Source organism: Colobus angolensis, unplaced genomic scaffold, assembly GCF_000951035.1.
Source record: "Colobus angolensis palliatus isolate OR3802 unplaced genomic scaffold, Cang.pa_1.0 Scaffold17, whole genome shotgun sequence".
Taxonomy (NCBI): Eukaryota; Metazoa; Chordata; class Mammalia; order Primates; family Cercopithecidae; genus Colobus; species Colobus angolensis.
Genome location: NW_012114821.1, coordinates 12,661,738 through 12,679,195, shown reverse-complemented (window position 1 = coordinate 12,679,195; position 17,458 = coordinate 12,661,738). Strand labels below are relative to the sequence as shown.

General features: G+C 37.3%; 1 protein-coding gene across 2 annotated transcripts in view; it reads right to left on the bottom strand.

Moving 5' to 3' along the window:
• The window catches only part of LRRC6 (leucine rich repeat containing 6), a 92,900-nt gene that overhangs the window by 61,015 nt on the left and 14,427 nt on the right, over positions 1–17,458 (bottom strand). For both annotated transcript variants that reach the window (XM_011938163.1, XM_011938162.1), the window contains exons 3-4: positions 13,295–13,372; positions 444–616 (exon numbers count right to left, since the gene is read on the bottom strand). In XM_011938163.1, the coding sequence (XP_011793553.1) occupies positions 444–616; positions 13,295–13,372 (251 nt within the window). The remainder of the gene's footprint in view (positions 1–443; positions 617–13,294; positions 13,373–17,458) is intronic.

Here is a 17,458-nt window from a genome sequence, read left to right as displayed (position 1 = left end):
CAGAGAAAATGTTAAGAAAAAGCAATGATAAAAAATAATAATTATAAAAGCACAGTAGCTTAAGACTATGTAATACAAAGGTACATAGCTGTAGCTACTTCTAAAACCCTAAACTTTTGGTTTGCTACAAGTAATAATGAATTCTAATCAGTGATGATGAATGTTCTTTGTAACTATGATTTCAGCTCATTGAGAAAAAGTCAAATTAAGTTCTGTATGTTTTGGATGAGAAAGGTGAAAAATATGCAATTTATTTTTCAGGGATTTATTAAAACTATTCAAACAATATTAAAGGTCTAGCCATTCAGATAATTACTTTGGGCTCTTTGGAATATTCCATTATCTGAAACAACACATTCATTGTTGCTGCAAGTAAAGCAGGAATGATTGTAGTTGCTCATGCTCATTTCTCTGTGATTTCTGCACCATTAAAATAACCATACCTTTAATTGTGGAAGAGTTGCTACCACGAACTCTCTATAGTGGTCAAAGGAAGCACATGGGTTCCCCATTAGAAAGAGCTCCTTCAGATGGATATTGTGCTTCAAAGTTTTAATGCTGCTCAGCTCTCCAATGAAATTTACAGTCAAGTCAAGTTTTGCCAGCTCTTCGCATCCTGTTGAGAAAAATAAAATGAAAACAAAGCAAATAAAAATCACAGTGGTAATAAAACGTGTAATAGCACATAATAGAAGTAACAGTTGTAGAATTTTCAGTCTGCTGATTTATTGCATTGCTTACCATGAAGTGATTCTTCAGAAATATCAACTCAAAGGCTTCATCTTAACTTATTTTTCTATTTCTGTCTCCCCTTATTTTCACCCTCTGAGTCCTTCCAGCCAAGGGAAATCACTTTCCCTGCTCACAACAAGACTGGCTAATTTTTTTTGATTTGGTCACTACCTGGCATGAAAAAAGCAAAAGTATAAGCTGCTACTACAGTGGGTGCTACCTCAGAACAAAACTCCTACTAGAGAGGGTACCTGGAACCTGTCCTCTTGAGTTTTAGCAGGTCGGTAGGACAGATTTCATCTTGGAGGGTGACAGTGGAAAGTTTCTCCAAAAAGAAAGGCATTTCATAAAACCAGTGCATCAGAACCAATATTTGCAAAGTCACCTAGCAGAGAGAGAATGGCTCTAAGGCCACCAAGAACTGAACTGAAAGTATTAACAAAAGTGAAGAATAAGATGTTTTGATGTTCAAAGGAATAATAGAAAAAGGGTGAGTCACTGAAGTAGGGTTTTATAATAAATCTGACCCATCCACTTTCATTACAGAGATAGCCAGATGCTATAGAAACTGGAATCGAATCTAAATTTGAATTTGAATTAATCCCCTAATTCACATTCCATGCAAATTTGGTGGCTAGAAGTCCAGACTTGGGAATTAAGACAGATAAAAGTTCAAGTGCTTCCTCTACCTCATCCTTGCTAATGTGACCTTGGGTAAGTTACAAGCTTCAGCCTGCTCATCTATAGAATTATAATAGTATTGGTACCAGAGTCAGAAGTTGTGAAAATAACATAAGATGACTCATGTAAAGCGCTTAGCATAATGCTTGCCACCGAGAGTGTCAGTAAACATGAGCTATGATTAGAATAGCTCAATGAGCACTCTAATTATCATATGACTTCTTGGACAATGCACCTACAGGGAAAGAAGCAAGCACAGCTGTCTCATGAGCAGAAACCTTCTAGTTTATTTCTGTGAACTAAGAAGAGTTGACCTAGTTTAAGCAGCAGCCTTTGTGGGCTGGGTTCAATATAAGACTATCTCTCACTATGACTGCTTCATGCTTGTGGGATTAACATGGCAGATTTCGCAACCTCCAATGTCTAGAAAGCCTTCCCCAGCTAATACCCCAGGTCCACCTTGTTCTGCATTTATTTCTTCAAAGTTCTATACACCTTTCCATTATGATTCCTATTATGTACTTTTTTGTAATTTTTCTGTGGCTATATAATTTAGAGTGAATTTCAGTTCCTGATGGATTAATGTCATCAATATGAATTTGATTTGGATTGGTTTACAGCTATGCAACTGTCTCACCTTTGGTGAGGTTTCCTCATTTCTGAAGCCTACATAATGGAATCAACTTCATTAAATGATGGTGTTCTCTCCCTGTTCCCTTATTCTATCACCTGACTCAATCTTGTCCAGAATTTCATGTTTTCTTCTTATTAAGTCAGACCCCAAGCCAATCTCCTCCAAATAAGCTACCTCTATCTTAGAACTTTCAGATGTATGACCTCACTCTATATCCATCTATCCATTCATTCATCCACCCACACGGGAGTTACAGGGTGCCTGCTACATAGATGTGGCTAAGCAAGGTCTTTAGAATAAACTGATTAAAAAAAAAATAGTCCCTGAGTTCACACTTATGTCTAACATAGAGAAAATATAAAAAGAGAAAAAAAACACAAGGAAAAGAAAATTAAATGTGCATACACAGAATCCAGAAGTAGGCAATGCCCATTAGACATTGAAAGCTACCCTAAACATGTATTCGTTGGTTCTTTCTCAATTCCCATTCATTGCTCAATCCATTGTTCCTGGCATTCTATAAGATCTGCTTCTCTAAAGGTGACCAAGGACCATGATATTAGCAATCTAATCGACCTTCTTCAACCCACTTTTCACTAGAACAATCTGCTGCATATGGCACAATTATTCATGAATTATCTCTTAAAATTCTTAGCCATCTTGGTAACAGTGATACTACTCTCTTCTTGTTCTCCTTATAATGTAGTCTGTTCTTCTTCATCTCTTTCATAAACTTCTCTATCCCTTCAATGGTGATATATCCCAGAGTTCCACCCTTGACCCAGTATTTTCTGTCATCATCTTCTTGATGACAACATTCATGGTTACTGGTTTAACTAACCCCAGATTCTGATGATTTCCAAATGATAACCCACTATCTGAATATCATACTCCTATTTCCAAATGTCTGCAAGACATATTACATTCAACATCTTCAAAATGGGATTCTCCCTATTTTCTCTTATTCTCTATTCCTTAACATAGCTTCTCTGCCTTGTTTACGTCTAAACTTTCAATACCATCACTATTTTGGTTTTAGACATGAATTTGATACATCTAAGGGTCAAGACATAAATTTAAAAGTTAAATTACTCTTTTAACTCCTTCATGTCATTAGCCAAGTCCCAGAGACCTTAACTCCTAAATTTTATCATATACTTCCTGTCTACTATAATCCTATTATCCATACCCCAGGTTCTTATCACTTTTTGCAATGAAATATGGTAATAATCTCCTTCACATACTTATTTCAAGAATATAAACAGTTTGAAAGAAGGAAAGAATAGATAAAAGTAGGAAAAGAAAAGAGGAGTCTGGAACTTCTTGATATACTACTAAGCAAGAAAGTACTCAAAGAAAGATAAGAACATTTTAAAATGTCAGAAGAGTCTACTTGGAAGGGCTTCCGTAGCCAAACCTGGGACATTGTGATCATTAAACTAAATAACGGTGGTAACATAATTCGTTGAATAAAACAAGAATCCACGAGTCCATGCCAATATAAGAAATATAAATAAATTGGGGGAGAAGGCAAAGCTTTTTCTTAAAGAAGAGTGTCATCTAATAAATATAAAAAGAATGATGGAATGAAAACAAGTCATTAGAATGTTAAAACCAGTGCATGAAAGTATGATGAGGAATAGGATATTTACATAATGTTCAAGTATCTTCCCACAAATTACTCATTGGTTAAAAGTGAAATATAGTAATGTTACAGTAGAGAAACCTGGTAGACACTGTCTTTTCTTTGGTTCTTTTTGTGGCAATCAGATACTCTCTAACACACATATTGTTTCATTTTAATTTTGTGTACATCCTTTGTCATATTTGATGTTTTTTGTTTGTTTGTTTGAGTGTTTATGACCTGTCTTCCCCATTAGAATTTAAGCTCCATGGAGAAGGGAAGATTGACTTGTTAATTACTTTATTTCCCACACGTAAAAGATTCCTTGGCATAAGATAGAAGGTCAAGAAATACTTGTAGAAGAAATGAAGAGACTGGGGGGGAAGAGAGGGAAGGAGAAAAGAAAGAATGAGAGAGAAAGACAAAGAAGGAAAATGGGTAAGCGCAGCAGATAAGTCAACAGATAGATTAGTTAGTTGGCTCAGGTGAAAACTAAAGGAAAGACAACTTTAAAGATAATTGAGCAACTGAGGGGAAAAATGGAATTGACAAGACTGACTGTAGGTGACTATTATAGTTGGACATTAAATTCTAGTAAATATAATTACATGATATAAAATAAATAAGCACATGTAGGAAGAGACTCAATGTAGAAAAATGGTTAAGCAAACTCTAATACATCTATTCAGTGTTTAATGTTATAAGGGCATCTAAAATGATGGTTATGAAAACGATCACAGCATGGAAGAGCAGAGCTCATGATATAATGAAAATGGAAAAAGCAAGATATAACATTGCCCATGTGCTAAAATTACAACAATGTAAAAGGCAGAAAAATAAATACAGCGAAATGATAATAGCAATGGTGGAATTAAGATTAAACATCATTCTATTTTTCAAAATTTTGCAACATGGTTATAGTTGGGAATTTTTTAAAGTATACAAATAGATAAAATACATAAAACTGACAGAAAACTAAGATATAAGTTAGCATAGTTTTCTCAAATGTGATAAGTATGCTCCAGGTACATAATAAGCTTATTAACTACATGGCTAATATTTATTTGCTGTTGACTATATTAAGCTCTTCCATACACAGTATCTTATTCAATCCTAACATCATGCCTATGAGAGAAATATCACAATTACTATCTTTATTTGAAGGTCAGATAGCTTAGTGTGGGCACTTGGCTCCGAGATGCCCATCATTATGTGCACGCATGCCATTTCTCAGGGAGAGATGGCATTGAATCCTTCGCCTTCTCTCTGCATTGGGGCTGGCCCCAGGAACTTGCCTGACCAACGAACTGGGGCACCACTGAAGCTCTGGGACTGTCTAGATGTCTGAAATGCTCACACTGGAAGGACTGCCCTACAAACAATTGCTCTGGGACATGTCAGAAGCCAGATCAAGTGTCTGGCTACCTTTACTCCACCACACTCAGAGACCCTGAGCCACCTGGAGAATCGTAAAGGCAGTGAGAGAGAACAAAACCTGCTTCTGTGGAAAGAAACACGCCCAGAAGCGGCGCCAGATGGTAACTGAAGCGACCATCTTGGAGGTGGATCCTCTAGCAACGGCTGCTTCTGGGATCTATCTGGCAATAGATACTTGCAACTGCAATGCAAATGAGCTAAGGAATTACCAAAATTTACACAGCTCCTAAATGGATGAGTTGGGATTTGGACCCAGGTTGGCCCACCTGAAAAGATTCTCTGAACTGATATGTTAGAGCAGCGGTCTCCACCCTTTTTGGCACCAGGGACTGGTTACATGGAAGACCATTTTTCCACGGATGGTGGGGTGGGATGCTTTCGGGATGAAACTGTTTCACTTCAGATCATCAGGCATTAGTTAAGTTCTCATAGGAGCACGCAACCTACATCCCTCGCAAGATCAGTGCACAATAGGGCTCCGCTCCTATGAGGATCTAAAGCAGCGGTTGTTCGGACAGGAGGTGGAGCTCAGACACTACCGCCCTCTTGGCCCACTGCTCACCTGCTGTGCGGTGGCTTCCTCACAGGCCAGAGGTATCGGTCCTCTGCCAGGGTTTGGGGACCCCTGTGCTAGACAGTTTCTTTGCCAGTGTTAGCTATTTATTACTAAAATATCATCATCATCTTCATCTTAAAATTCTCAAGCTACAATTCTGTGGAACACATATTTGAGTCTGTAAGTAAAAGCAGTTGTCACCAGCCAGCAGAGGTGTGGCCCAGGACTGACCTGCCCGGAATTCATGACACAGGTGGAGACGGGCAGATCAGCTTGGAAGAAGGCAGGAGGAGGCAGGTGGGATAAGAAAGGCCAGAGATTAGATGTGGGAGAGTTGGGCAGCGAGTGTAACATCTCCTCCCAACACACAGTTAATTCAAAAGACCAGTCCCTGTAAATGGGTCCATATCCGATATCTCATTATGATATCCTGTTAATGTTATATGAAAATACACGGAGGGTGGGTAGGAGAAAATTGAGAACTTTGTGGATGGTGCGAGAGAACAAAATCTGCATCTTCCACATTGGGAAGTCAATAGATGACATCTAAAATAGGAATATCAAGAAATAGCAGATAAGCATGATGTAAGTGCAATACTTGGGAGATAAGCATAATACTGAGTGCATTATTTAGACACTTCTAATAGAACAAGCAAGGGGAATTGCGAGTAGCTACCTCTAGGCAGTAGGACTTAGAGGTCTGAGGGGATTGACAAGGGACACAAGTATAGCACTGTGACCTTGTGAACTATTATATTACTATGCTAAAAATATTGATTGTGCAGAAGATAAATATCCAAAATGTACAAGAACAAATACATGCTTTTATATATTCTAGATTTACTATATAGGTGAAAGAAATTCATTAACTTCACATCTTCAAAAATAATTATATAAATGAAAGGTAGAAACAAAATCATTATTTCTATTAAATTAATAAAAACGTGGATAATATTAAAAACATATATCGGCAAGCCTGTGACATAAGAGTTATACCTTTCAGCATGCAGTCTGTCAATATATAAAATAGGCTTTTAAATTCTTTTTTCCTCCATTGCTAGAATTTCATCTGGGGGAAAAAAAGTCTGAGCCAAATATCTCAACTGGAAACAGAGGTAACTCATACAATTCTGTTCAGAACAGTTATATTCATAATAGCAAACATAATTAAAAACACCTCCAGCACCAAACAATAAGGTTGCATTTAAAACACATCAATAAACTTGATAATGCAGTTAAATTATAAAATTATATTAATTATAAAATTATAAAAATGTTAAATTATAAAATGTTAAATTATAAATTATAAATTATTATAATTGTAAAATTATAAAATTATAAATTTTAAAATGTAGACTCAGTCACTATATGAAGGATGTGTACAAAACTATATCTATAAATAAAACTAAGTCTATATCTCTATGTTTGTATGTTTATTTTACATTGGCAAAATGACAGATGAATTTTATAAATGTGGAAGATATATTTGGGGTAAACTGACTTAAGATAGGTTAGGTGGCATTTCTTAAGTTTAATTTAGGAGGCTCCGGAAGACATTTTAATTACATTTTTCTTTCATATAAGGAAAGAGTGACATTTGAAAGATTCCAATGAGGTAAAAATGTCATATATCTTTGGATGTTGCTATAATTTTGTAGATAAGGAACGCTCCAAATGTTCATTATATTTTTCAAAGTGTCAAATCGTAATGTCTACTTGGCCTACAATTAAGAAATTAAACTACGTTTGTCATCCTAAACATGAACAATTCTTGCCAAACTGACCAAGCTTGAGAAAATCTCATCTCTGGAGTTCGACACTGCTTCCTTCAGTAGAGTCCCAGCCTCTATCTCCTGTTCTGCGGAGATCCAGCTCAGTGACCCTCTTGCATCTAAAAGTCACGGAAATCAACAATACTGACTGCCCAAGGTGGGTGGGGGAGCTCATGCTATGGGAAATTCCACCTCTCCTTCTAGGTTAGGGTAAGGGATGGAAAACAAAAGCACTTTATTCTACCCTGGTGAATCCTCAACAGGAGGAAAAAAAAAAAAAGATACTAGCTATGTTTTTGCCATCCAAGGAAAAAAAGTAAAAAAGCAAAACAACTTATTTGGAGATTTACTTAAGCAGGTGGGCTGAAGGTGTACCCCCATCTTCCTCCTCTGTCACCTCAAGCCCTTAAAATTAAACAAAAGTACATATTTGCCAGCAGATAGGATGTATTCTCTATTCCCACTATCCCCCTCCACCACCCTCACCAAACAATCCTACCCTACACCCAGTTCATCCGTGTTAAAGCTGGAAAGCAGAGCACAAAAAGACCTGTCCAGGTAAAAGGCAGGAGTGGGGCTGGCCTGCAGTTTGCCAAGCTCAAAAAGACAATAGACAATGCTGCCCTCTAGTGGTACATAAATAAAACAAATCACACAAACAGAACTACTCATATGGTGTAAGAATACTTCACAAAACTAACAAGTGCTGGACAACCGAGCCAAGAGTCCCAGTTTTAATTATTTCTTTGTCATTTTAGATAGAAAATTCATTACCACAAAACATGGACATAGAGTAAATTTTGTTATTCCATTTGTTCACAGGAGAATAGGGCTGTAAAATGTTAGCTGGGAGAGAGCAATAACTCCACTTCTAATGCAGAAAAATGCCAATGATGAAAAGGATCATCTTGATCCCAGGACTGAGGCCAGGTTTGAGGGCTTTGGTAATGGTAATTTTTTGAGAACAAAAAATAAAAATATATGAGGCAGATTTATGTAATTGTAAATACATAACCTTGACAATCACTGGAATATCCATCCATTTTTACCCTAGTAGGCAAATAGGCTAAAATCCACCATGACATAAGTAAAGTCCTCCTAATTTCAGCTATTAGTAGATGGCAATGGGGTGAAGAGAACAGGTTGTCTGCCTCAATTCCATGGCCCTGCACTCTAAAGTGAAGTCTGCCAGTCAGCATGCCCCACCCACTGGCAGAGTGCACAGTGGTTCTGCCAGGCAGGCTGAGGCTGGATAGGCAAGCAGAACCTTACAACTGCAGAATAAGTCACACAAGCCACCTAACACACGAAATCCTTTGTGACTGTAATCAGACACCAAATGTTACCAGACATTTAGAAAAAAATAGCACAAGATAGAAGTCTGCAAAATAAAACAGAAAACCTCAGATGAAGAAGATAATTCAGGGGATGGAAAAAAAATGGCAGTGAAAAGTTCTAACGAGTATCTCCAAAGAGATTTAGAAGATATCTCATCCATAAAATAAGAATACACACCACAGGAACGAAATAATAGGAACATAGAAGTAAGTTCAGAAGAATAAAAAGCATGGCCAAAATTCACATATACACCATGGAATACTATGCAGCCATACAAAAGGGAGAGTTTCCTTTTTTTTTTTTTTTTTGCAGGGACATGGATGATGCTGGAAACCATCATTCTCAGCAAACTAACACAAGAACAGAAAACCAAACACTGCACGTTCTCACTCATAACTGGGAGTTGTACAATAAGAACACATGGACACAGAAGGGGAACATCACACACTGGGGCCTGTCAGGGGTTGGGGGGCTAGGTGAGGGAGAACATTAGGAGAAATACCTAATGTAGATGACGGGTTGATGGGTGGAGCAAACCACCATGGCATGTGTATACCTATGTAACAAACCTGAACATTCTGCACATGTATCCCAGAACTTAAACTATAATAATAAAAAAAAGTATGGCCAAATTAAAGAGTTAATTGTAGATGGACTGAACTATAAAAGAAACAGGGATGAAAAGAAAATTATTATTTGGAATTTGAATCTGGTGAAATATTTCAAAATGTACAATATCAACAAAAATGGATTTAAATAAAAGATGCAAGTTAAAAGGCACAAAAGATCAGCATAATACTACTAAAATCCAATTGAAAGAAGTTCTTGGGGAGATTTAAAAAACACAAAAGAAAGTTATTGGAAAAGATAATAGGTAGATGGATAGATAGATGGACGAAGGAAGGGAGGAAGGAAAGAAGAAATGGTAAAAACATAACTGTCAAAAAATAATTCTCTATCTGGGAAAACTCCCCTTCAAAAATAGAAAATAAATTAAGATATTTTTAGATAGACAAAAATGAGAGTTTTTCACTAACAGATTTATGCTACAAGAAATAGTAAAGAGTGTTATTTCAGGCTGAAATGAAAAGACACTAGGGAGAAACTCAAATTCATTTAATAAAATAAGAAAAATTACTAAAGGTAACTATATAAGTAAATATAAAAGACAACATACATTTATTTTTGTTTGTACCTATTTTCTTCTGCTAAATTATTCAAAAGATGACTGCAAAAAGAAATAATTATAAATCTATGTTAATAGGCATATGATATATGAAGACGTGATATGTGACCATAACAGCATAAACGAAGAGAGGGGAACTAAACTATACAGGAGCAAAGTCTGTATACTATTGAAATGAAGTTGGTATTAATTTGAACTAGATTGTTATAAATTAAGATATTAATTTTAATTCCCAGGGAAACCACTAAAAAAACTCAAAAATACACATAAAAGAAAGAACAAGGGAATTAAAATGGTACACACAAAAATAACAAAAATGAAAACAGTAATCCAAAAACAGAAGAACAAGTTAGACGTAAGAGATATAGAAAACACATTGCAAATAACAGACACAAATTCTGCCTTATTGCTAATTACATTAAGTGTAAATGGCTTAATCTCTCCAATTAAAAGGCAGAGATTGACAGGATAGATTAAAAATCAAAATATGATTCATCTATATGTTATTTAAAGAGAAGCATTTTAGATTCAAAGATAGAAATAGTTGGAAAGGTAAAAGATAGGAAAAGTTATACCATACAAATGGTAACCAAAAAGAAAAAAGGGAGAGCTGGAGTGATTGTATTAATACTGGACAAAATAAACTTTAAGGCAAACATTGTTACTATAGACAAAAAATGACATTTTATAATAATAGTAACATCAATTCATCAAAAAGATAAAATAATTATAAACATATATGCACCTAAGAGCAGAGTCCCAAAATACATAAAGCAAAAATTGACATTATTGAAGAGAGCTAGAGACAATTCCACAATAATAGTCGGAGACATCAGTAACCTGCTTTTAATAATAGATAAAACAATTAGACAGAATATCAGCAAGGAAATAGAAGAGTAGGAAAGAAAGAAACAAAAGGCTAGACCTAACAGGCATATTTAGAGCATTAAACCCAAGAACAGCAGAATGTACATTCTTCTCAAATGTACACAGAACAGCCTCTAGGATAGATCAAATGTTGGGTCATAAAACAAGTCTCAAAAGCTAAAAGTAATTAAAATCAAAGAAAGTATTTATTTGACCTCAATGGAATGAAACTAGAAATCAGTAAAATAAGAAAATGTTGGAAAGTCACAAAGATGTGGAAATTAACACTGCTATATAAGTAATGGGTTAAAGAAAAAAAATTGCAAAAAAAAAAAATCAGAAAATACCTTGAGATGAATTAAAGCAAAAGCACAACATATCAAAACAGATGCAAAAAAGTAACGATCAGAGGAAAATTCATATAATTTTATTTACACCTCCATAAAAAAGAATGACTCAAATCAATAACCTAATTGTCTGTCTTAAGAAACTAGAAAAAAGAGAAAACACAAAGAGAAAGAAATAATAAGGATTACAATGGAAACAAACAAAATAGAGAATATAAAACAATAGACAAAATCAACAAAATCAGAAGTTGGTTCTTTGAAAAGATTGACCAAATTGACAAACTGTTAGCTACACATTAACCAGAAAAAAAAGAGAACACTCAAATTTAGTAAATCAGGAATGACAGATGAGACTTTACTGTTGACATTTAAAAAAATGAAAAAGATGACAAGGGAGTAGTAAAAACAACTGTATGGTAAAAAATGAGATAACATAAGTGAAATAGACAAATTCTAGAAAGACATAACCTTCCAAAACTAAGTCAAGAAGAAACAGAAAATCTGAATAGACCTACAACAAATAAAGAGATTAAATTAATAATCAATACATTTTCCCAAAGAAAGGTCCAGGACAAGATGGCTTTCCTGGTGTATTCTAACAAATATTTAAAGAGGAGTTAACACAAATTTTTTACAAGCTCTTTGAAAAAAATCGATTCAGAAGCACTTCTCAAGTCATTCTATAAAGGCCCATACTCTCCAGACAGTAAAGCCAAAGACACTTACAGGGAAAACAAACAAACAAACAAAACTACAGACAAAACTAAGAACAATTGTGCCTCCGAGGTCACCATCACGAAAGTTGAAAAGAAAACCCACAAATTGGAAGAATATATCTGCAAATCAAATATCTGATCAAAGTCTAGCATCTAGAATATATAAAGTACACTTACAACTTAGCAGTAAAAAGACAAATAATATAACTAATTTAAAAATGGGCCAAAGCTTTGAATAAGCATTTTTCCAAAGAAGATATTCAAATGGCCAGTAAGCACATAAAAAATGCTCAACATCATTAGTCATTAGGTAAACGCAAATCAGAAGCACAATAACATACCACTTCACACCTATTAGGATAGGACAGCTACTACAAAAATAAACAAAAATATCTTCCTATCTTAAAAAATATTGTTTATAGAAAGTATTAGTGAAGTTGTGTAGAAATCGGTGCTCACATGGACTATCAGTATAAGTACAAATCGATACAATAAATATTTTGGAGAACAATTTGGCAGTATCTTTCAAAATATGCTGATTTAAATGCAGGAATTCCATTTCTAAGTGTCTGTCCTAGAAAAAACTGTGCACATATACACAAAGTAAAATGTAGAAGGAGGCTCACTGTAGCCATGCTTTTTATAGCAAAACACTGGAACGCACCCAAATGTCCATTTGCAGACAGATGGTTAGATAAATCAGTCTACAATGATTCCAGTACATAGCCCCACGCCCCCTTTCCTGGATATCAAAAAAGCAAGGTAATTGTAGGGAAAAAACTAATTTTCAAAACAATACTCATAGTATGATACCATTAATAGAAAGCAAAATGAAATAAAACCACCCTGTATATACCCAAGTGTTAATTCTGGCTACCTCTGAGGAGGCTAGGTTAGGAAGGGGTAAAGTGGACTTCCATTTTTGAATTTACGTATCACCTTATTGCTTGAATTTTTATAAGAAGAATAACTACAAGATGTATGTAAAATGTTAATTTTAAAAGCATACCCATTTTTATACAAGACCGTTTAAATCTAACTTTTTTCTTTTTTGGGGGGGGGAGCGGGGACAGAGTTTCGCTCTTGTTGTTCAGGCTGCAGTGCAATGGTGTGATCTCAGCTCACTGCAACCTCCGCCTCCAGGGTTCAAGCAATTCCGTCTCAGCCTCCTGAGTAGCTGGAATTACAGGTGCATGCCACCACACCTGCCTAATTTTTGTATTTTTAGTAGAGATGGGGTTTTATCATATTGGTCAGACTGGTCTCGAACTCCTGACCTCAGGTGATCTGCCTGCCTCGGCCTCCCAAAGTGCTGGGATTACAGGAATGAGCCACCTCACCTGACCTTCTAACTTTAAATCTCAATTTTAATTCATAATAGCATAATAGAAGAAACATTCTTACCTTCCAAGTTTTCTATTTTTTCAATGTTGTTTAAAGCTAAATTCAAATATTCAAGTTTCTTGAGTTTGCTAACGTTTTCTGAAATACAAGATAATGTAATTAAGATAATTAATATTCAAAATAAAGACACTTTTATGTAACCTATTACTAAAATAATGAAGAAAATCTAAAGATTATTATTATGGTTATCAAAACCATGTTGCTTTTCCAAATCTATACCTGTACATCAGACATGGTGGCTGCCTAAGGAGGACCCATTTCTCCCTCCATCCTTCCTGATGACACCCAGTTTTGCTCTTGTCTCTACCTAGCCCTAACTCCAGGCAATTGGGTTTAGCCAAGTTGGGCCAGTGCATGACAATCCAATCTCTCTCACTAGTGATGGCTCAGGAACCTAAGTTTAAGCCAAACAGCCCATGGCAGTCTCTTGACAACTGTGTGATACAGGAGAGGACATGCACACCCACTGCTCCTAATCAGATAAAAGGGAAGGATCTATATTCCATGCTTGGGGGGTTCTTATCTCTATTTCCTGCTGGATGTGAATGAGGAATTACTATCTCTATTGATACTTATACTCAATCATAAGGGAAGCAGCTGCAGGACAAAGCCTGAGAGCTGGTAGAGCAGAGAGAAGGAATCGACCAACCCTGTCTGATTCTGGAGTCTGCTCCACCTCTAGACCTAAAGTTGGGTAAGATAATTGATTTCCTTACTGTTCTGCCACATTTAGTTGGGTTGCTTTGACTTGAAACCAAAATCAACCTGATACAGAATTATTTTATTTAATAAACATGAAAGCTCATACAGGCAAAACAACAAGCATAAACAAGTCACAGAATTGCTGCAGAATGAGGCCTTTGAAAAATAGTGAATAATACCATAGCAAGAGTGCTTATCACATGTCACACAATGTTCTAAGCATTTAGTATATATTTCCTTATTTAATCCTCATAATAAACCTATGAGGTCAAAACTATTGTCTCCTTTTTACCAATCACAATGCCATGGTACAGAGAGTTAATTCACTTGTCCAAGGTTAGGTGGTAGAGCTAGGAAATTTGACTTCAGAACCTGGAACTAAATCATTGCAGTACACTTTAAAAGAACAGTCCTTTCTAAGATGACAGGAATGTAGAAAACTTTGCTAAGGAATGTGCACTGGGGGCAGCCTCACTCAATTAGTGCATCCTCTGCCCATTTCTCAGGGGTATCATGAAGCTTAAACATGGTGATTTATAATCATCACCCTTATCACCACTAATAGTTAATCTAAAATGTACAAAACATCATATATTTGTTTCCATAGGCCTGAACATAACAGTTCACATCTCTGAATCTCAATTTATGCATTGTTTAAACGGAGGATTTGGGGGAAAAAAGTACAAACATTTCTCTCAGAATTTAAATTATTCTAAGTAATCCTAATGTTTGAAAAAGCTCTTTAGAAACATCTGAGCATTCAAGAGTCAAAGATAAGGAAGTTTCTTTTTTTTTTTAAGTGATGGAGTCTCACTCTGTTGCCCAGGCTAGAGTGCAGTGGCACAATCTCGGCTCACTGCAAGCTCCGCCTGCTGGGTTCACGCCATTCTCCTGCCTCAGCCTCCCGAGTAGCTGGTACTACAGGCACCCGCCACTATACCCAGCTAATTTTTGTATATTTATTAGAGTCAGATTTCACTGTGTTAGCCAGGATGGTCTCGATCTCCTGATCTCACGATCCGCCCACCTCAGCCTCCCAAAGTGTTGGGATTACAGGCATGAGCCACTGCATCCAGCAGATTTGGAGGTTTCTATGTGCTAAGAACTATGAGAGTCTCGTCCACATCCTGAACAAAATACTTCATTATTGTTAAAATGGCCAGCCCACAATAAAATACCTCTTCAAAATAGGATTTCCCTTCCCCACCTTTGTTATATGCATCACCCTCCAAAGGCTAAAGGAGCCATATGATAGAAAAGTAAGATTTGCTCAGGGAGGGTTTCCTAAGTTAATTCCTCAAAACCACAGGGCCCAACTTGGACAGAGAGGGAAAAAAAAGGCTCTGTAAGTCAAAATGGAAGAGCCTCTTGGGTAGTGAAAAGGGACTCTGAGTTCTAGCGAGACCATTCTAGAAATAGTTCTCATTAACTAAGCAGGCCCACGAACTTGGAGTAGACCCTCTGCCTTCTGGGATTTAAGAAGCTCTGTAGCTCTCAGCTTGGCCCAGGCATGCAGCCCATTGGGAAGCTGTTGCAAGGGTTGATTCCAGGAGCCCACAGGTTCTGATTCAGTAGGTCTGGGGGCAGGGCACTTGACAAGACCCCACATGGCCCCTGGGCTCCCTCTTGGGTCACCTCTAAGCAGCACCTTCCTCCGCAGACCATCTGTGTCTTCCCGCGGGCAACAGGGCTTTAGGAAAGGCAATTGCTTCACAAACTTCTACCTCAATGGCACAAGAGGGAGTCTGAATCCTAGAGGGGTGGTTTTACTTGCTAAACAAGTGCCTAAATGCCTATGGGTGGAGTAGCACTGAAAAACCCCATTATTAGGATTTAAAAGAGTGTTTAATTTAAGAGTACTTTGGAAGCAAAAATTTAAACTTTCTCACAGCTCTGAAAAGGACTGAAATACCATGCTCCTAATTAGTAATTGTGATGGACCCAGCTGTGGAGATGAAAATTTTGGGAACTCTTTTAGATCTGTACAATTAGAACCGTTCTTTCATGCCCCCATGCATAAAAGCTGGTGGTTTTCTGTAATAGCCTTTTTAATTGAACAATGTGCCAGAGTTTCTAATTTCTGGTCAAGTTAAAGATGCCAAAAATAATTAACTGAAAAAATACAGAGAATTTTAGTAAATCTTCCAAAAATGATGCAAAGCTAGGCTTTTTGCAAGCCTGAAGCCAATTTTCAATTATCCACGAAACTAGAAGCGACCACATCACCGGGGTTTCTCAACCTCAGCAATACTAGCATTTTGGGCCTGTTTCTTGTGGGGCGGGGGCGCGTCCTGAGCCCTGTAGGATGGTCTGCAGTATTCCCGGCCTCTGTACACTAGATGCCAGTAGCATCCCCTCCCCATCCTCCCATACACATGCGACAACTAAAAATACCTCCAGACATTGCCAAATGCCCCCGTTGTGAACCACTGCACATCACCATGGGAAGGTAAATATAATCCTGCAAGCTGACCTCTGGGTTCTCGTGCCAGGGCACACAGGGGTTGGCACTCACTCTGCCTCATCAGCCCTGACTCCATCCCTTTTCCTCCAACTCCATTGGCTTCTCCTTTCTGTTCCTACCTTCATTTGGCTAGCCTGGAGACACTGGGGTAAATGATCAAATTGATAACAGCAGCAGCACAGCAGCTATCCTGTAATGAGTACTTACCTCATGGTGAGCAAGCGCTAAGCATATCATTTCATGTAATCCCTATGCCAATTTAGACATTAGGCATTATTAGCCATTTTACAGATGGCAAAACTAAGACTTGGGCAAGTAACTGACTTGTCAAATTTCACACTGCATAGAGGGAGGTGGCAGAGGCAGTGTTCTGACTCAGGTCTACCTGATGCCAGAGCCTGTGCTTTCTCTTTCTGGGTCCTGGGGATTCTCCTTCTGTGTCCATGTGGCAGGACCTCCATTAGAGTAACTCCACATGCCTCCCTTCCCTCTGCCCTTTAATTCATCATTCTTCTGTGAGAGAAGTCAGGTGTGGTGGGGGAAGGAAGACCAACTTATCTGATAGGTTAATCAGGAGAAGAAACTGAGCATGCCCAGTCCTACCCTCTTTCCTGGTTTCTGGGATCTTCCTACCAGCAGACAGCACATGGTCTCAACCTACCTCCTGACACAAAGCAAAGGCCCACCTGGGTAGGAGAAACTTGTGGTTGTCCAATTCTGCATGTAACTGGGTGGGTAGGTTAATTCTGAGGGCAATATTAGCAAGCCCACTTGGCTGCAAGTCTAAGCCACTTTCTTAGAAGAGCTTTATCAGTTATAATGCTGATATTTTTATCTTCATTGACCTGATTCCTGCATTTACCTCTAGTTTCCATTCCAAATTGGAAGCCCCTCAATACCCAATACTGAACCCAATGCGTTGCACATATATGGTCACAATAAATATAGCAAAACTAGCTATTGAATTCTGCAGTAACCTGACAAGGACCCCCTCAATT